At 56.2% G+C, this 20299-nt stretch overlaps 1 protein-coding gene across 3 annotated transcripts; it reads left to right on the forward strand.

Moving 5' to 3' along the window:
* The first annotated feature begins 7580 nt into the window (after nucleotides 1-7580).
* On the forward strand, nucleotides 7581-19944 carry LOC111157805 (calcium voltage-gated channel auxiliary subunit beta 3). 3 transcript variants are annotated; one of them, XM_022519464.1, is made up of 13 exons: nucleotides 7581-7754; nucleotides 14811-14933; nucleotides 15147-15269; nucleotides 15718-15833; nucleotides 16003-16067; nucleotides 16284-16303; nucleotides 16509-16589; nucleotides 16795-16853; nucleotides 17002-17111; nucleotides 17389-17540; nucleotides 17745-17840; nucleotides 17967-18116; nucleotides 18573-19944. In XM_022519464.1, exons 1-13 carry the CDS (start codon nucleotides 7713-7715, stop codon nucleotides 18885-18887), a joined length of 1452 nt encoding a protein of 483 aa, XP_022375172.1. In that variant the 5' UTR covers nucleotides 7581-7712; the 3' UTR covers nucleotides 18888-19944. The 3 variants fall into 3 exon arrangements, with proteins under 3 accessions (XP_022375172.1, XP_022375171.1, XP_022375173.1); XM_022519463.1 differs by lacking the exon at nucleotides 7581-7754 and adding an exon at nucleotides 10813-11116; XM_022519465.1 differs by lacking the exons at nucleotides 7581-7754; nucleotides 15147-15269 and adding an exon at nucleotides 11042-11116.
* The last annotated feature ends 355 nt before the right edge of the window (nucleotides 19945-20299 follow it).

The following is a 20299-nucleotide window of genomic DNA, read 5'->3' on the forward strand; positions in this document are numbered from 1 at the left end:
ATCTTAAAAAAAAATAAAATTTTGGAGAAACGCCAGATGCCAGTTCAGAGTTTTAATGCCAGCAGGAAAATATTCCTGAGGAAAGTGACAATGTACCGTGGTTCCTCTAAATTTCAGGTGGGCGTTAGGGGGTGTGCAACAGTGAATATTTACTCAATACACACATTGAACGCTAGGTATCTGCCCAGCAGGCGCACTGAAAAATATTTATTGAGAAATAATTTGAGGGGCACGGGCTTGGCTCAGTTGGTTAAGCAGCCAGTTCTTGACTTTAGCTCAGGTCATGATCTCAGGGTCTTGGGATGGAGCCTCTGCGTCAAGCTCCGTGCTCATCAAGGATTCTGCTTCTCCCTCTCCTTCTGCCCCTCTCCCTGCTCGTGTTCTCTCTCTCTCTCTCTCTCTCAAATAAATAAATAAAATCTTAAAAAAAAAAGAAAGAATTTGATACTTGTCATTTTCCTCTAAACATGAGATTTGTCATGGAAATTTTCAGAATTTTGTTAGACTTAAATTTTTTTACAGTTGAATTGTTTGTTGAATTGTTTTTCACTGCACAAGGATTGTCATAATCTTTTTCATGCTTAGGGCATCTTAGTGTGCCCACACACCCACCAAGGCAAACAGACTGGGAGCCGGGAGGCAGGAAAACCAGGAAGGTAGGCATTCAAGGGGACTGAAAAATTGTAGAAAGCCCTTTGGAATTGGGTAGAAAGACATGCAGAGAGTCCAGATCTGGGAGCCCAGGGGTGAAGCTAGCTGCAGTGGGAATGGAAAGTTTATACTCGAGTCTATCCTGGACTGTTCTACAGTTCATGCATTGTCATTGTTTATTTTCTTTTTGTTCTTCCTTAATATTAGGTAAAGTTTGTTTGCTTCAAGCAAATGTAAGCCTCTCAACTATGTTGAAAAGAACCAGGACAAAGGGATTATGCTCCTCTTGAGCGAAAAGAGAGCCTTTCTGAGCTGCCCCTAGGCCAATGTGTTTTGTCGAAAATTTATTTTTCCCTACCTTCCTTCTCTCTTGCCTTCACTCCTCCTGCCCTTTCCCTTCTCTCTCTCACCACACAACCACCTTTCTCCATCCCAGTGTGGTAGAATGAACTCATCAGTTGGGGCTGTGAAGTCAAGGAGACCTGCATTCCAATCAATTAGAATGTGGCATGGACAAATCTTAAGACATATTCTTCCTTTCAACAAATATTCATTAACGCCTACTAGGTAGCAGGCATGGTTATAGGGACCAGGAACCAGGGTAAGCTGAAGGACAGACAAGTGTCCTTCCCTCAGGCCATTTGCATTCTCCTTCTGGGAAACAGATAGTGAGACAAATGAATAAGACAATTATATATCATGAAAAGTGTGTTGCAGAATCTAGTTATGTCTTATATGAATTAACTATGACATTCTGGAAGAAGGAGAACTATGGAAACTATAAAACAGCTCAGTGGTCACCAAAGGTTGGGGGAGGCTAAACACAGAGGGATTTTAGGACAGTGAAACTAGTCTGTATGACATAATGATAGATAGATGTCATTACACATTTGCCAAAACCCATAGAACATCCAACACCAAGAGTGAACCCTAGCGGAGATGTATACTTGGAATGCTAGTAATGCATCAAAATCAGACTCTGTCAATTTTAATAAATGTACTACACTGGTGGAGGATTTTTTTTTTTAAGATTTTAATTATCTAGTGGCGCGGGGTGGTTCAGTAGTTAAACATCTGCAAGATACAGCTTACCCTACAACCCAGCAATTCCATCTCTAAGTATATATGTCCAAAGCAATAAATTCATATATCAACCAAAAAACACATGTTCAAGAACATCCATAGCAATTTTATTCATTGCAGACAAAATCGGAGTCATCCTAAATGTCCAAGAGGAGAATGGGTAAATAAATAATGATATAATCTAACAACGGACTAATCCACAGCATTAAAAGAGAGTGAACTGCTGAGAAGTGCAACAATCTCAAGAATATAATGTCGTGGAAAAGCCTCCAGATACAAAAGAGTACACACTGTATGATCCTTTTTCTTTGAAATTCAGGAACAGGCAAATCCTGATAAGAGAATGAACAGCCTTTGCCACTGGGGGCTGATAGGGCGGGAGGAAAGCCCCTGGGCTGGGGAATGTCAAAAACCTTGACACAAATATAGAGATACAGATGCAAAAAAAAAAAAAAAAAAAAAAATCATTGAGTTATACATTTAATACTTTTGCTTTTTATACAATTGTTAGCTGTCAATTTTTTTAAAAAAGTTAAGGAAAAAATCTGAAGGGATTGCACAAAAAGTATTAATAGTGTTATTTTCTGGGTGCTGGGAATGCTGTTTGGATTTATTTTGTCGTGTTCTTTATCTGTACTTTTTATTTTCTACAATACATAAGTACTCCTTCTGTAATAATAAAAGGCTATTTTTTAAAGGGCATTCCAAATACTCCATAATATTATTCATGCTGTCTGGCGGGGAGGGGGGGTGGCGGGGGGGGGGGGTGGGGGGGGGGGGGGAGGCAGAGGAGGGGGGGAGGGCAGAAGGGTGGGGAGACTGAGGAGGGGGAGGGGAGCGGGGGCAGCCAAGAGACGTACTTGCTGAATTATTCCTAAAGGAGAGAGGGGTGTGGCCACACAAATTACAGAGGAATGAAGTACTAATCACTGTGGCATCCGGGTGTGGGGGACTTTTGAGGAGAAATCTCTAGGGCTGAGCACATGGAAGGTCAGCGTGGAGCCGAGGATCCAGCCCACACAGGGTAATGGAAAGAACCCAGGAGGTAGAATCTGAAAGATCTGGGTCTGACGCTCCATCAACCATGGACTGACTGTGGCCTTTCGAAAGTCATTTGGCCCCAGACGTGGAAAGACTAAGAGCTGGTCACCGTGGGGGTTCTGTCCACCGCCTGCTGCTTCCTTGCACAAGACAGGCTCACCCAAGAATAACAACTAACATTTCCGTGGCGATTTCCATTTTATGAAATACAATCGTTCCTGTTGAAGTCTCACAGAACCTCTCCTTAAGCAAGCATTGTCCTTTCCCCTTTGTAAAGGTAAAAAACAACTCCGTTTCTGAGATACTAAGCGGCTTGCCCACAACTACTAAGTGGCAGAATTAGAACGTGCCCTCTGGTTTTCAGTCTCCAAGCCCTGTGTTCTTTGCACCACAGCCAGCCAGCCTACCCAGGACTCCTGAGCCTAGCTGCACAGTCCCTGTGTTCCCAGCACTGGCACAGCCCTGCTCCCAGCAGCTCTGCACTCTCCATTCTCAGCAGGATGTCATTTCCCAGGGACGGAGAGAGGGCTCTGCAGAGAGCATCCCCGAATGACCTAATACCCTTCCTGGTGCTGACTCCAGGTCAAAGAAGGATCCAGACTCCTTCTGGCTCTGTGTTAGCCAGATGTGCGTCGGCAGTCGCTGGTGTCAACTGCCTTCCAATCTCACTGCCCAATCTGGCTCCAGGGCAGCTGTCGACTCCCTCTGCCCTCCGGATTCCTGAGGAAGGGCCACAACTCTTTGCCAGCCGTCTTCCCTCCTCCCCACGAGGCTTCTCCCCAGAGCTCGAGGCTGTACCTCCTCTTCTCTACCCAGTTCCTGCCTCTCCTTCATACCCCCATCCCTCATGCCCCTTGGAGCTGGTGAAGAAGCAGTGAGCAGCAGAGAGAAGAGATGGGGGACCCAAGGGGCAGCAGCTATGAGCGGTAAACATTGTGCTCTCTTCAATAATTCATTCCATGTCCTCATTCTGAGCTTGCAATGAGTACCCCACTGGGATCTGTAAATTGAGAGGGGTGGCAGTCGCATGGGGCAGAGGGCTAGTGAGAATAAGCGGAAGAGTACCTTCTGAGCCTTCTTAAGGCCGCCTTTAGCCTCTTGCTGGCAGACCCTCCTCCTAAGGGATGCCCATGTCCCTTTTGTCCCAGACTTTTGAAAGCCCTGGGATGTTTCAGCTGCCCCTGCTTGGGGAACTCTCCTGGCAAAGAGCTCTGACCATTTAGGCCAGTAATCTGAGTCAAACATTTCAGAACGCCTCCCAGGGATTCCCACCCCCACCCATCTCTTCTCAACCCCAGCTTCCCTGGCTAACCTCTGATGTTTACAAAGCTGATAAACATGTGGGAGTGAAGGAAGGATTTGAACTGGCCCCTTGGGGTGCACTGTGATTCAGAGTCCTAAAGTATTGAGGGTTTTGGCAAGAGAAGGAGAGAAAGTGAGGGAGGTCTAGGCCAGGCCCCCTTCCCCAGGCTACCCTAGGGATCCTGCTGCTAATGCCCCTTCCTCCACCTGCCACAGCCCTGCAGTTCTTTTCCTGTCCTAGCCTCCTTCCCCACTCCTGCTCATCCTGGGGAACGGGAATCACCAATCACACGCAGTGGATTTGGAGGGTAACTGAGATCTAAAACTAAAACCAACATGTACCAAGCACGTGCCAGGTGCCAGGCTGAGCCAGACTCTGGGGAGCAAGAGAACGAGAGCCACGCTCCTCAGCCCTCTTACCTCCCCTCCTTCCTGGGTACAAGAAGGAAACCCCAAATCCACAGAGCAGTCACCCTGCCTGTGCCCGAGCTGGCAAGAGTTGGGTCTCCAAGCCATAGCTGAGAGCCCAGTCCCTCCAGAGAGGCCTGGTGTGGGAAGGAAGGTGCAGTCTTGCTGGGCATTGTCAGCAAGAAACCCTTCAGACATATTTATAGCAAATGCTGCGTCAGGGGATGGAGACTAGAAGTGCCTAGACGCATCAAATATCACCATGGGCCTAGAGGTGGAGGCCAGGGAGAGAAGAAAGAGGTTGCAGCAGAAGGGATCGAGGCGGGATGTTGGAGGAACTTCCCCAGAGTGGTAGGCAGAATTGGCAAGTGGGGATTCCCTGTGGCAGCTACCCCCATGGAGCTTTCTCAGAAGAGTTGGGAAGACCCTTTTTGGTCTCAATAGAATAGATATAAAGAGAACATATCTGCACAAAAACTAGCCAGAAATGTGAGCAGAGACCCAGCCAGATATGCCGAGGTCCCAAGGCCCTGGGAGTCTGGGAGGTCACAGAATATGGTGAGCTAACCCCAGAGAGATGGGTTAAAGGCTGTGTGTGAGGCCCTGGGGGCCTGTACCTGGGAGCTGAGGACCTGAAGGGCCCAGCAAAGGCGTGGCTCCCAGAAGTGTGTCCAGTCTGGGGTCTCCCTTTAGCAAGGTGCCAGATACTGCGAGGTCAGAGCCACAGATGGGGGACCCAAAGCAGGCAGAGCGGGGAGCAAGAGGGTGTGGGGCCTGCACTGGGCCCGAGAGGGACAACCCTGCAAGTCATCTCACACAGAGGGGGTGGGACAGTTCCGGGGGCCTGCAGGCTGGGCTCCCAGCTCTAGTTCTGAGGTTCCTACCTTCTCTCTGTGGCAGAAGGGAGAGGGGTGTGGTCCAGCAGCTGGAGTGAAAATAAGAAAGAGCGAAGAGTGCAGAGTTGTCCCAAGTCACCTCAGAGTCCCTCTGATAGGCTCAGAGAGAAGTCATTGATATTTCTATTTTAAAATAAGGGGTGGAGAGAAAGAGATGGTGTTCTAGGCAGTAGGTTCTGGGAGAGTGGAGGTGGGGGGACTGGGAAAGCCAGGGACAATGCTTGCCTTGGCTGGCACTCCCACCACCCCCCTTTCCCATATGGAAACTTAAGCTGCCCCAAGGCTCAGAGGAGCTAGTCCATTAGCTGTGGTCAGCAGGGGTGTGGGGGGGATCTCTCTCCCTCCAGGTCTTATTGCCAAGTGAAAAGCAAAGCTCTGCTCCATCTATTAAAGCCAAAGAAACAAAACCTATTAAAAACAAACAAACAAACAAAAAACCTCCATGCACATTTTAATAACACACACGACCTCTTTGTCTCCTCTGAATAGTTGAAGCTGAGTAACTTGAGGGTAGGTGGTGGGTAGAAGATCCTTGGACCCCCGGACTAGACCACGGAGGGAGGGGAGGAGGTGCCCTCGAAAAGCACTTTCCAGGTTAAGTCCAGCCTGAGGAGGAGCTAGGGGTGGAGAGAGGAGAATTGCTTCTCCCCTATTTAGCTCTTTCTGGAATGGGGGCAAGTGGAGGATCAGCTGAGCAGAGAGGGAGAGAAGTCTTCCAAGATCCCCAGGGGATGGAAGAATTGGGGGAGTGGTTCCAGGATCCCCCCCCCCCCCAGGGAAAGGAATACAAAAGGAGGGCTGAGGAGGGCTGGTGGAGCGCCCCTGATCTTAAGGGGCAGAGTTTTAGGTGGTGTGAGGGGAAGTTAGGAACTCCTGTCACTCAGCATCAGGGCGTGTCTGTCTCCGAGAGGGATTCGGCCGCCCCCTCCCCTTTAGTCACCGTCTTTGGTATACACAAGAGTCCAGCCTGGGGGTGCTGGGGGTGTGCAGGGACCAATGAGAGGCTGATCCGCTTAGAAGGGTGCAGGAAGAGAGCCGGCTGGGGCTACACCCCCCGCTCCCCCCTTCCCCCGCCAGAACTTGGGCTTGTCCTGTTTGACGTGCCCGCCCAAGGGGGCGGAGGGGGTACTGACCGGAGAAGCGGTCCCGCGACTCTGGACTCCCAGCATCCCAGGCCTGGCGGGGAAGCTGCTGGGCTCAGCGGGGACGCCCCTGGAGACCAATATGGAGGTAGGAGCTGTTTAAGGCCCCAGAGAAGCCAAGTGTCTCAAAGGAATCCTACGGGGGTGGAGATAGGGTGCAGCTTGGAGTTCCACCCTGGGGGTCCGACCAGTTGGGACCGCAGTTCTTGGAAAGAGAAGGAGAGGGGTTCGTCCTAGACTTCGGTGGGGGGTCTGGCTGCGGGCTGCTCCCCCTCCGCTCCGGCTAGCGCAGCGCCTCCTGCTGGCAGCGTGGGCCCCCAAGCCGCGCAACAGACTGGACCCCTCGGCGGGTGCCGCCACCTGGAGGGCGTGTGCGGCCACCGGGCGAGTGAGCCTAGGGGGCGCTGCAGCCACCCCGGGAGGAGCCGCCTCGCCTCGCCTCGCCCCGCGCCTTCGCGGGCTGAGTCCCGGGGGGCCACAACCCGGCAGAGAAGGGAGATCGAGAGACTCCCGGGCGCGCTGGAGACACAGGGTCGGGAACGGGTGGCAGCCCGTGGCTTCCCTGGAACCCGGGGGGGCGCCTTGCTGCGGGGGCCAGCAAGCCGCACTCGGGCATTCCTCCCTGCGCTCCTTTCCCCTGCTGAGGTCGGGGTGGAGCGCGGGCGCTTGGCTTCTTCAGGCGCTCGGAGCCGGGGTCGGGAGGGACCAGAATCTTCCGCCCAGACCTCCGGAATCCGGGCGAACCCCGAGCGACTCCCGCACTTCTGCCTGCGGCGGCGGGAGCTCCAGAACCCCTACCTTTTCGGGGGGGGGGGCGGCTTGAGGAGGAAGGGGGAGGCAGAGAACGGAGGAGAGATGGGGGGGTGGAAGGACAGTGAGAGGCACGAAGATAAACGGAGAACGCGGGCCGTGGAGAGGAAGAAGAGATGGATATGGAGAGAGCAGGACTGAAAGGCGACGGGAGAAGGAGAGTGACAGAGGAGGCGAGAAGGGGAGGGAGAGGGAGGGAAGGAGTGGGGGGAAGGGGGAGGGAACCCAGAGAGAGGGACGCGAGCCGGCGGCGAGCCAGGCGGGCGTGGGGCGAGGCCAGGCGTGCAGGCGGGAGCCAGTGTGCAGAGCGGCGGCCGGGTCCTGCTCCCGCCTCGGAGCCCCTGGCCCGGGGGAGGGGGAAAGGCCGTTAGCCCGGTCTATGTCTTTTTCTGACTCCAGTGCTACCTTCCTGCTGAATGAGGTAAACGTGGGGGCCCCCTCCCCAGTGGGTGGGAGGAGAACCCCACTCCAAGCTAGGAAGATGGCCTTCATTTGGGGGAGACTGCAGTGATGGGGAGGGAGGAAGATCGAGGAGGTGAGGCTAAGGGTGGAAGAGGTGTGCAAGAAAGGAGGGAGCAACCAGAGCTGGGATTGGGACAGGAGGGGAAGACTGCCTGGGAAGCCAGAAAAGGGGCTAGACGAGAGGATGGAGATAAGAGGGATCCACCGAGCTCCCCTGGTGTCCCTCTTCAGGCTCCCTGAGGGCAGCCTAGCAGCTAGAATGCTAGGGGTTTGGCTTGGTCTGGATCTTAAAGACTGCTGGGGAGAAGGACTTCCCAGAGGTACTAGCTCCTGACTCAGTTTCCCCACTCAATGCAGAGGGATTAGGATCTGTCCAGCTTCCTGGTGCACTTATAGAAGAAGCTAGAATGTCTTCTGGAGGCTCTCAAGAACTCCAGCTCCCAAGCCTGGCTGGTTATCCAGGCTTCCCTGCCTGCCTGCCCCCCCCCCCCCCCCCAATGTCCTGCATCCATGCCTTGGCTACCAGCCAGCTGCCAAGCTAACAGCTCTCTCCTAGAACGAAGAGAGCAGGAATCCTCTCCTCGAATCCTTTTTGTGCCATTTCCCTCGCCCCTTATGCTCAGCCACAGAAAAGAAAAGGGGTTAGGGCCCCATGGATGCTGACAGGCGCATGTCTTGTTTCAGGATAGGAAGCTGGCATGGCATGAGAACAGGAGCAGGCAGGTGTGGGTGAGGTGAGAAATGGAAGGGGGCATCGAGTAGCAACTCAGAGATAAGGAAAGAGAGCAGCTCTGAAGCTCCTACAAGACCCAAGGGATGGGCCCAGGTATGAAAAACTTGTATCCTCCCAGGGCGGTTGGCATGGCAACTCGTGCCTCAGAAACCGACTTAGACACCACTGTCCCAGATGGGGATGAAGATAAGGTGTGTGAGGAAGGTGTGAAGCTGATGGCAGATCTGCTGTGTTACCATAACCCCCCGGGACTCCCTGGTGATGGAAAGAGTCCCGAAAGGAGAGACCAGGAGAGAGTAGATTCAAGGGACAGGAAGGGAAGCAGATGTCTCAGCAGCTGTCTTCATTGGAATCATCTTCCAGTAGAGAGAGCGCCTGGAAGGCCCTATTCTTTCATGCCTCCTTTCTGCCCTTCTGGAAAAACAGAAGGAACTGAAGAGGCAGAGAATAAAAGATGAAGATCTGAGGAATTCTAAGGAACTGGAAGAGGGCACGAAAGTGAAAAGAACAGTGTCTGGGAACCGGCACTGCCAAAGAATCCAATGTATAACCACCCCCAAAGGATGCTGGACTCTGCAGAGGGAACTGAGACAGCCGGGTCCCCCCCCCCCCCCCCCCAATCAGTTCTTGCCAGGCCGTAGGGCTCCAACAAAGTTGTCTGCCAAATCCAGCGGGAGGAAGAAGCTAAGCAGAGCTGGGCTGCACCACTCACAGGGGTAGACAGACTAAAGGCAGACTAAAGATAGTCTTAAGATGAGGCCCCTTCTCTCCTTTCTTGGCAATGGAACATGAACAAGGGACATAAATGGGGCAGCCAATTGGGTTGGGTGGTCTTCCTCTCCCCTGAGCACAGTGCTTCCCCCCTAGACCTCATCAGACCCTGTCAGTTTCCGTCTTCTGACTCCCCTATAGCTCAGGACATTAAAGCAAGGAGCAGATTCCCAATTCACCCTTCTGGGTGTGAGAAACTGGGACTGGAGAAGGACTGAGCTCAAAGGGCTCCAAGTGTAACCCCCTTTCTATCTCACATCCCCAGAGGGGAGTGGTCGTGGTCTGGAAGGGCGGCAGGTAGGTAACCCAAATTCGAAGGAACAGTGTTGCTCAGGAGGTGGAAGAAAGGAGGAAGCTCAAATGGGTGGATCTTTGGGGAAGTTTACTCAAGATGAGGGCCGCGGCTTTCTCTCACCTCACAGCTTGGTGCTCCTGGGAAGGATACTGGTACAGAGTGGCACTGTGGCTCCAACCCGGATACTGGCGACCCCAGCTCCATCCTTTCTCTAAGGACTTACACTAGTGATTCCGTCGTCTTGCCCTCCTCCCCTCCCCCGCGTCCTGACCCCATGTGGCCAGGATCCCCCCTTCTGTCCCAGCCCTGACAGTCCTCCTACCTCCATCCTCTGGTTTCTTTCCTCCTCCCCTTAGGCTCACCTAAAACAGCCCCTCCCTCCCCCCAGTTCCCACGGATGCCTTGGCACCGCCTGGCTCAGTCCTTGGCAAGGAAGTGAGGAAGGGAACCCCCATCCTGGCCATATTAGGATGGAATCCGCTCGCGCAACAGGTGTGGGGCGGCCGGACCCAAAACCAATCCCTTTGCACCGGTTGGGCGACAAGGCCCTTTGCTGCAGGATCCCAGCCCTGAGGGGGGCAAGCACCTGTTGGGGTAGGGGCTACTTTCACGGCCTTGGCCAGGGATCGCCAAACCCACTCCTCCCCGGGACCACTGCGGGGGTTTGCTTTCCGAGTGTCTGGACCGCCAGGGCCCAGACCCACCGCCCTCTCACCTGGGGCCCCTCCCTCATTGGCCGCCCGTCCCCTGCCCCCGCCCCGCCTCTCCGATCTCCCCCCGTCTCCCCAATTTCCTGTCTCCCCCCGCCTTTCTCCCTCTGCCTCGACCCCTCCTTTCTCTGCCTCCTGTCTCCCCGCAATCGGCGCCCTCCGCTTTCTCGGCTCGGGTACCATCTCCGCGCCCCCTCCCCTCCCCCGCTCCAGCCCTTTGTTTCCCGGCGGAGCATTTCCTGGGTTGCTGAGCGTCTCTGTCTCCGCATCTCTCCTCGCCCCGCCTCCTCTGAGCCCGGATCCGCCCCGCCCGCAGTCTCTCCTCCCCTTCCTCCCCGCCGCCCCTGTGCCCCATAGGTGCTTGGGGACCCACCTTCTCCCCGGCTGCGGCCGGCCACCCTCTCCCGGCCCGGTCTCGGGCTCCCCGGGTGGCCGGCGCCCCCCGCCGCCGCCCTCGCCAGCTGCCGGGGAGGGGGTCAGGTGGGCGGGCACTATTGTTGTAGGAGCCGGCGCCAGATTCCTCAGCCGCGCTCGGGGTGGGACCGGCAGGGTTTGGGGGGGGGGGGTGGGGGGAGCGTTGATTTGAGCTCCGAGCAGCTGGTCTTCGCGGCTCGCTCTCTCCTTCGCGCTCTCTCGCTCTCCGCCGCCGCCCGCAGGGCTGCGGGGCTCGGCGGCATCTCTCGGGCGCGGCCCGCTGTCCTCGCCCCTGCCTCCGGGCTGCCCCCGCCCCCGGCGCCGCGCGCTTCCCCCCCCACCCGGACTCCCCCATGTATGACGACTCCTACGTGCCCGGGTTTGAGGACTCGGAGGCGGTGAGTGCCCACGGTGAGGGTGGGGGTGGGGAAGTTGGGGTGACTCGTCTTCTCCCTTGGACCCTTCCCCAGTTCAGGACTTTGACAAACGCCTCAGTGGAGGGGCAGGGCGTGCAGGGGTTGGGGGGCGCTCCTGGAAAGTGGGGACATGGGTTTTAGTGCCCAGGGCTTCTCAGGACCCCAATTCTAGACCAAGGGGTATATAGGGTGTGTGCGAGGTGGGGGTAGTGTGGGGGAAAGGCTCAAGCAGGTGTCCAGAGCCCAGGACTGCAGGGTAGAGGGAGGAAGGGCTGGAGGCTGAGGGCACAGAGGCTGTAGAGAGGGCACACGCAGTGTCTCGAGTTCCCAAAGGAGGATTGACGGGAGTCGGAACACAGCAGCTACAGGAGAAGCTGGGGCTTTCTGGGGGGAGGACCATTCAGACCTCCTATGCTTCAAGGGAAGGACAAATTTAGAGAGCCTAGGAGAACATCCGAGAGTCGGGTCCCAGCCTCAGAAGGGTCATAAACTTGAGGACCTCCCTTATTCCCTTCTGCTCCCATCCCTGAGCATTGCCTTGTTTCCTCACCCTGTGTGGAGCCCAGCTTCTCTCCCAGGCTGGAAACTAGGCACCAGCACATGGGTGGGCCAGCTGACAGAGCCCCATCCATTCCACGCCTCCTGCTGAGGCCTCCTCAGAGCAGTGGGCTTCCTGAGCTCCTGCTCAGCATGGAGGGCCTGGGGGTGAGGCCAGAGGGTATGAGGGCCTGGGGATGGAGAGGAAGCTCTTTGCTCAGAGAACTAGGCAACTGATAAATATTTAATTCTCCTCTTTGCTTTTATCTCCTGACCCACTGAGACAAATCAGCTCATTAGGCAGTGATTCCCGGAGCTCAGGGAACAGGGAGAGTGCCTGGAAAGATGGGGCAAGGATGGGGAGCAGCTTCTTGGTCCCTTCCCTCAAAGCTCCTGCATGAAGGCCTCCTGTGGAGAGGACCCCTGGATGGCTTGGAAGAGGTCCCTGAGAGGGGTGGAGGGTCAAAAGAGCAGTGTTTGCATTTTCTTCCATCTCTTGCTGCCAAGTCCAGGATACAGGAGTTTTAGGGTTCAGAGTAGACAGCTATCAGTCCTTTTCTGGGACTGGGCTCCTGCTGGGCCCAATTTCCCCACTGAGCCTCTGGGGCTAATTATATTGCAGCTAGAGCAGATGACTTGCAAGGCTCTGGTGGACACCTCTTTCTAACAGTTGAAGGGACAGCTGGCATGGCCCAGGGTGCCAAGGTGAGCTAGCAGATGAACCTCTCCGAGGGGCTGGAGGGCCCTAGAAGGTTCCTTCCCAGCCCTGGTGAGATGGTAAGGGCTATTGCGAGGTAAAGACTGACATGTGGCTGGTGTTGGGGCAGGCCTCTTGCCCCCTCACTGGCTCGGCACCCCTTGCTGGTTCCCGGATCACCCTCCCCCCACTTCCCTTTCTCTTGCCTGGCTCCTTGCTCTCCCTGAGGCCCCCTTTGAAGCAGTAGGAGGGAGATCAGGCTCTAAATAAATCCACCGGCTCATCTCCCTCCTCTCCTTCCCCCGTGCCAGGCAAGAGTGGAGCGGCAGCCTGCCCACACACTCACCAGGCAAGGGGGGCAACACCAGGGCACTGTGCCAACTCCTGGCAGCTCCAGAAGTACTGAGCCTCTGGCTGTTTGGGCCTAATAGGGGGTGAGGGCAGCAAGACCCCTGAGCACACTCGGCAGGGCGGCCCCGGCCTCCCCGGTGGTACCCGCGCACGAAAGATGAGGGAGCTCTGAGGACTTGGGAATCATGGAGATGGGTTCCAGGCTGAGTACAACTCATTAAACATTAAGGGGGAGATCCTGTCCTTCCCATCCTGAGGTGAGAGGCCAGGTGACCCAGATGGCCCAGGCAGGGACATTAAGATGATGAAATTAGGCCAAGAGACTATGGGGCAGAGGGTAAAGGTCAGACTCCTCTTCTGGCATAAGCCTGCATCTGATGTATACTCATCCAAGTGAGCAGTCATCCTGCCTTGTCCCTTGCCTCCCTTCCCACTGGCCCCTGTTCACCTTAGTCAGCTGTCTCTTAGGGCTAAGACCCCCGCAAAGAGGTCCCCCCACTCCAGTGACAGTGCGAAGCTTCTTCCCCAGGGCTCAGCTGCTCTTTATCCTGCTGTCAAGCCAGCCTTATTTTGTTCTCGAGAGATGGGGAAGAGCAGGCCGACTCTAGTCCTCCGTAAAATGAAAGCTTTTTCTCCATTGTGCTAGCTTCATGCCTTCCATCTACCACAGACGTTGTCTTTAGCTGAGGCTCAGGGCCCTGGGCCGATAGCAAGCTGATCACTTCTTGCCGTTGGTGGGGCTGGGGCGGAGGGCATGGCAATATGTGTGTTTGTCTCCCCCGCTGAGAGTGTGGCTTTCACAGCCTTCTGGAAGTGGTCATGCACGGTGGTCTTGAAGGAATGTTCCCCAGTCTGAGTACATTCTAAAACCCCTCCCCACCCCACCCCACCCCACACACATTGCCACATGGACCCCTTATCTAGGGCCCTATCTTCTCTCTGCCACCTGCACCTCAGAAATGATGGAAGTACCACGTCAGGCTTCTGATCATAAAGAGGTAGAAAACAACAGGTAGAAAGAGGTAGAAACCAAAAGATTCCCTTTGCCCTACACTGGGGGGGAATCCCAGCCATCCTGACTTCTATCCTCCTGTCCTGAGGTCCAGCTTCCCTTGCTCATTTGTGCATCTCCCTTGGGGCCTCCCTCATATTGAGCTCTGCAACCCTCCAGATGTCCCCCTTGCCCAAAGACCCTTCCTATGGGCATGACTCAGAGACTCTCCTGGCTCAGGTGACCAGAGACCCTGTCCTGACATCCCAGGGTCCTCGGCTGGGTTGCTTAGCACTTACAGGTCCTTCCTCTAGGGCTGATATCCCCTTGGGGAAGGGCTGGGGAGATGTAGGCCAGATGGTAGGCGTGGCCGAGCCTCACTGGGGCCCAGGGAGACAGCTTTGTGTTGCCTTCTCAGTCTGTGTCTTGTTTGCTGCCCACACCTGGCCAGTTGCCCCAGCAGGTGTGAGAGGAAAGAAAGTGGGGGCAGGGAGAGTAGAGAGGAAGTGACTTCCAGGAGTTGGCGGCTCTGTGTCCTCCTCTTCACCCTGGAAGAGTGGGCACTGGGGGAGATGAGCTCTGAGGGGGTGGATGGCTCTATCCTGACACTCAGGACCAGTGCCATGCCAACCAGAGTCTCTCGACTATTCCCGGCTGACTGTACCCATGCCACGCATTTTAAAGGGATAAGGTCCAGGCTGCTTTGCAGGCTGATGTGAGCAAGAAGGCTGGGTCCTTTAGATTCGGAATCATCTCCAATATATCATCTTCAGCACATCTCCCTTCACTCTGCCCCAGAGGCCAGGGTAGAGGGGAGGAAAGGGAGGAAAGAGGAAAATGAAAGCTCTATTCAAGGCTGCAGTATTAATAGGCTTTGCGGGGAGGGGCCCAGATCTTAGCACATACGGATAGGGCTGGCTTTCCTGCAGCCCAGAGGCACCTGGCCCTTCTCGGGGAGATGGAAGGGACCACTGGGGCCCAGCCGCCGGTGTGGACCTGGACCGGCTAGGGTTAGTGGAGGCCCTGCTGTAGGGCTTAGAGGGTGCCTATAATGCCCGTCACACCTGAGCCCAGGGGTCACAGCCTCTCCCCCATGCCAGGGTTCAGCCGACTCCTATACCAGCCGCCCATCTCTGGACTCAGACGTCTCCCTGGAGGAGGACCGGGAGAGTGCCCGGCGGGAAGTGGAGAGCCAGGCTCAGCAGCAGCTTGAAAGGGCCAAGGTATCAACTCGGGTGGGCGGCCAGGCCAGGCTGGGTGGAAACTTGGGCTTGGCCCTCAGTCCCCAGGGGTCAGTGAGCAGGATACTCATGAGTATGCATGTGTGAGTGTCATGGGTGTTCTGTTGGGGCCTCCTCCCTGTACTGGTGGGGCACTGATGTTAGAAGGGGTGCTGTGAAGCCCCCCTCATTTGCACTGATGGCCCAATTCCCTAGCACAAACCTGTGGCATTTGCTGTGAGGACCAATGTCAGCTACTGTGGCGTGCTGGACGAGGAGTGCCCAGTCCAGGGCTCTGGAGTCAACTTTGAGGCCAAAGATTTTCTGCACATTAAAGAGGTGACCAACTCCAATCCCAGAGAGAAGCCACCTAATTCCCCCGCTCTTGCCCTAGCTCCCATGCCTCTTACTTCAGTCTCAGTCCATAAACAAGTCCCCAGACTCTTCAGTTCTTACCCAGAACACACACCTGTATGCCCTTCATATCTAAAACCCAATCCCTGGAGCCTCCATCCTTCTGAGACCTGGCTTGGGCCTCCATCTCCGAATGTGTAAAGCGAGCAGTTAGATGAGTTGCCTCTTAGGTCCCCTGTGACGTCAGGGATGCCTCCCACTGAAATCTTGGGTGGCTCAAACCTGGTTGCCCTTCCCTCTGGCACCTTCTCCTGCCCCACCTCCCTTCATGCTGCCTTCCTCAGACCAGCTCTCTGAAAGTCTCCCTGGCTCCTTCACACTGAAGAGCCAGGACTGAGGCCTGGGTGCCTCCTCTCACCGCCCCTTCCCCCAGAAGTACAGCAATGACTGGTGGATCGGGAGGCTAGTGAAAGAGGGTGGGGACATCGCCTTCATCCCCAGCCCCCAGCGCCTGGAAAGCATCCGGCTCAAGCAGGAGCAGAAGGCCAGGTGAGAGCAGGGTTTGTGACTCTATGAACATAAACCCCTCGTATCCTGAAGCTGGCACACGTGCAGATATGCATGATGCACATCCCTTCCTCACTAAGATGTAAGGAAATGTATACAACTATTAAGTAACATGTAGAACGTGCATACTAATTGGCCTCTCTGCTCTCAGGAGATCTGGGAACCCCTCCAGCCTGAGTGACATTGGCAACCGACGCTCCCCTCCTCCATCTCTAGGTAGCCTCCCCCTGACCCACTCATCTTGGGTAGGTGGGTGACTAAGACACAGGGGGGAGAGGGAGCAGTTCCCAGGTGAGCTGTGTGGGAAGGGGTTGATGGAGGGACCAAAAGAGCTCAGAGAAACCGAGTGTCTCCCCTGGGGAAGGGAATACCATGCCCCCAGGGCCATTCCCCCTTCACCAACTTTAATCTTTTATTTCCTTTTCCAAAAAGCCAAGCAGAAGCAAAAGCAGGTGAGTCAAGGAAGGGATCTGGACTGGGGTGGTGGGGAGCTCATGGCTTATGGCTGTGGGGACAGGTTTTTGGGCAGTCGTTGTTGGAAGGGCAGGAGAGCAGAGAAGGGAGGGAGCCCAGAACTTCCGAATCTGCCCTGCACCAGGGAGGCATAGGACAGGCGAGAGGGCCACGGCCCTGCTTGACCTCAGGTCAATTCTGCAGGCAGAACACGTTCCCCCGTATGATGTAGTGCCCTCCATGCGGCCTGTGGTGTTGGTGGGACCCTCTCTGAAAGGTTATGAGGTGAGAGAAGGTCCCTGTCGCCAAAGAGTTGCCTTTACCCAGCCTGCCACGGGAAGGTCTGAGGGATGGTGGAAGTGGGTGTTCTCTCTTCATCAGTTCTGCGTGTGGAGGGGGGCAGGCTCTAGGGCCATGCCTAGGGATGCTGCCTCTCTCTGAGAGGGCTCCCAGTCAGTTGCATGCCTTTCCCCTCACCCCTCCCACCCAGGTCACAGACATGATGCAGAAGGCTCTCTTCGACTTCCTCAAACATAGGTTTGATGGCAGGTGAGCTGCTCTGGCCTCAGGTGGCATCTCCTTCCAGGTGCCTGTAGCAAGGTCTCCTCTAAAGAGAAAGTTAGTGGGACCTGGGTAAGGAGAGGCCTGAGGCTTGAAGTTTAGAGGGGGGCTGTGATTCTCCACCCCCCCACCCCAGGATCTCCATCACCCGTGTCACAGCGGACCTCTCACTGGCAAAGCGGTCCGTGCTCAACAATCCGGGCAAGAGGACCATCATCGAGCGCTCCTCTGCCCGCTCCAGCATTGGTGAGAAGCCCCGGTCTCCTGCCTGAGACCCTTCCTCCCACCTTTCTCTTCCCTGGCACCTCGCAGTCCTGCGCAGCCTCTCTGCCTGCCCCAGGACTGGCGAGAACCACCCCAGTCAGCCCGGTTCCCTGTTTCTCTGCCTGCCCGGGGACTTGAGGAATACCCTGTCCCTCCCGTTCCTTCCCATCTACCATCCTGGAGAGCCCTCGGCCCCGCTGGAGGAAAACGTAGGTGTGGCCCTAAGGTGAGCATTTCGGCTTGCTTGCCCCCTCCACAGCGGAAGTCCAGAGCGAGATCGAGCGCATATTCGAGCTGGCCAAATCCCTGCAGCTGGTAGTGCTGGATGCCGACACCATCAACCATCCAGCGCAGCTGGCCAAGACCTCACTGGCCCCCATCATCGTCTTTGTCAAAGTGTCCTCCCCAAAGGTACATCAGTGGTGGCTGCGATGGAGGCCCATGGGGCTGCCCAGCTGCCATGCGGTGCTGCTCTACCTGGTCCCTGCCCAGGGGCTCCTGCATTCCCTTCCCCTGCTGCCCCCTCCTGATGGCGCTCACCTGCTTCCAATACCGTATCCCAAGTGGGGAGACAGGCCCCAGGACTGGGCCCAGCTCTGCCCATTACAACCTTAGGTCCTCCAGCGCCTCATCCGCTCCCGGGGCAAGTCACAGATGAAGCACCTGACTGTACAGATGATGGCTTATGATAAGCTGGTCCAGTGCCCACCGGTGAGTGCCTGTGCCAGCGACTGCTGCGCCCACTCCTGCTTCTCCAGGGCCAGGGAAGTGCTGGAGATGGGTGGGGGGCTGCTACTGAGAGGAAGCCAAGCTCACTGCTTTCCCTCTCCTTCCCAGGAGTCATTTGATGTGATTCTGGATGAGAACCAGCTGGAGGACGCCTGTGAGCACCTGGCGGAGTACCTAGAGGTCTACTGGAGGGCCACCCACCACCCAGCTCCTGGCCCTGGGCTTCTGGGCCCTCCTAGTGCCATCCCCGGACTTCAGGTACCCATTTCCAGTGGGCACAGGTATTCAGGCTAAGCCAGCCAAAGCACTGCCCCCTCCTGGCCCAGAGAACTGTCCTTGGCCTCCAGCTCAAGGGCCAAAGGATCAGAGAACTCAGCTCTGCTGTACAGAGCTGGGGCAGATGGGCAAAGGAACTTCCTGATGAGAGGGAAGAAATCAAGGAGATGGGTAATCTGAGGTTACTGTTCTGAGCTCGGAAGAAACATACTCTCCTTCTTTTAGTCTGTCTTGAAGGCAGAGCCTGAATTCTGCAGGAGTCCAAAGCTGGTTTTCCGTGTCTCAAGTGGAAGCTGCTTCTCCTTCCTTGGACCATTTCCTATATCCGGGAACTGAGGGTTGAGAGGGGGAGACTCCCCACCCCCACCCTGCTAGAGGTCGGTAGGGGGCCTAGGTGAGGTCGACCCCATCTACTTAGAGCTGTTGTGTTGCCCCCAGAACCAGCAGCTGCTGGGGGAGCGTGGCGAGGAGCACTCACCCCTGGAGAGGGACAGCTTGATGCCTTCAGATGAGGCCAGCGAGAGCTCCCGCCAAGCCTGGACAGGCTCTTCACAGCGCAGCTCCCGCCACCTGGAGGAGGACTATGCCGACGCCTACCAGGACCTGTACCAGCCGCACCGCCAACACACCTCGGGGCTGCCTAGTGCTAACGGGCATGACCCCCAAGACCGGCTCCTCGCCCAGGACTCGGAGCACAACCACAATGACCGGAACTGGCAGCGCAACCGGCCCTGGCCCAAGGATAGCTACTGACCGCCTCCCACTGCCCTCCCCTGGCGGGCGCAGGCACAGTTGGCTGGGGGGCCCACTCCAGGCAGGTTGGAGGTAGACTGGCAGTAGGCTGGCACTAGGTTCAGCCCCCACAATCCCCTGCCCAGCCCCAGCTCCAGGGCTGCCTGTGGTCCCAAGGTTCTGGGAGAAGCAGGGAGCCCCCTTACCTCCTGGGCACAGTGACCCCCCTAGGCTCCCATTCCAGGTACTAGCTGTGTGTGCTGCACCCCTGGCACCTTCCTCTCCTGCACAAGAAGCTGCCCCACTGGGCAGTGCCCTCAGGCCAGGATCCCCTTCACAGGGGCCTTCCCACCAGACTCAGGGAAGGGATGCCCCCCTCCAAGGGACAAGAGGGTGGGGGGTGTGGACAGCATGGCATGCGGCAGAAACAAGGTCCCTGAGCGGGCACGAGTCCTAATGGTCAAGGGACTCAGAGTTGTGCTTTGGGGTTCGAGGTCCTCCACTCACCTCACTACCACACATTAGAAACCAGACAATCAGAGCCCAACAAGGTGACACTCCTGTCCGTCGTCAGCTGGAGTGGGGCACCGACACACGAGGCCGGAGCAGCAGGCAGGCGAGGCTGGGGCCAGTGGCTCCCCAGCAGATCTCTTCACCTGCCAGGAAAGCTTCTTGACATCTGCCAGCACCAGAGACTGGAGCATGGTCAAGCCCAACGGGTGGCAGGCAGGAGCCAAGCTGGGTTGAGGCTTTGGGAAGGGAGGGCGTGTATAGCGGAAGACGTATGGAACAGCTTCGGGGGCCTCCGTGTCCCCCTCATTCTTTTGCTCTTGCTTCCTGTCCTTTCTGTTCTTGGCCCTCATGCCTCCTGGGGAATATGGGCCCAACTTTATTTGCTGATTCATAGCTGCTGCTTGTTAAGTTAGGGTTAGGTGGGGAGAGAGGGACACAGTGGACAGCCCCCAGAGGCCCTGTCTACCCGACTACCCTTGCCTTATGGCTCTAGTGTGTGACCTACAGAGCATGTTCCACAAGATCCCCACCTCACTGTCATCACTAATAAACACCATGCACAGTCTGGTGGGCTCCTGTTCCGTGTCTGCCGGCTCACATGGCCGGGTTCGTCGGAGGAGATAAACAAGTCTCCTGGGCCTTTTCTCTCACAAAGGAGCCACTGAGTGGGAAGGGAACAAGGCCGGAGCTGGCAGGGAACCCGATGCTCCCAGGCAACCCCCCAGCACCCAGGTACTGGAAGGAAAGCACTTGGCAGCACAGAAGGGACCTGTCCAGGGAGGTGGGGAAGAAGAGGCTTAGTCATAGCCTTACAATGTCCCTGCCTCAGGTCCAAAAGGCCCAAGAGTTGTAACTTGAACTCCACATACTTGCCCAGCTCTGCAGCCCTCTCCCCCGGACTCTGTAATGCCCCGGGTCCC

This window comes from Enhydra lutris, unplaced genomic scaffold (assembly GCF_002288905.1).
Source record: "Enhydra lutris kenyoni isolate GAN:26980312 unplaced genomic scaffold, ASM228890v2 scaffoldscaffold56, whole genome shotgun sequence".
Classification (NCBI taxonomy): domain Eukaryota; kingdom Metazoa; phylum Chordata; class Mammalia; order Carnivora; family Mustelidae; genus Enhydra; species Enhydra lutris.

Bases quoted from the DNA above. Each gene is read 5' to 3' on its own strand.
- LOC111157805 (XM_022519463.1), top strand. From the start codon at position 11,072: ATGTATGACGACTCCTACGTGCCCGGGTTTGAGGACTCGGAGGCG. The intron at 15,270-15,717 runs GTGACCAACTCC...CCCTTCCCCCAG, and splicing joins ATTTTCTGCACATTAAAGAG to AAGTACAGCAATGACTGGTG. The intron at 16,304-16,508 runs GTGAGTCAAGGA...TCAATTCTGCAG, and splicing joins CCAAGCAGAAGCAAAAGCAG to GCAGAACACGTTCCCCCGTA.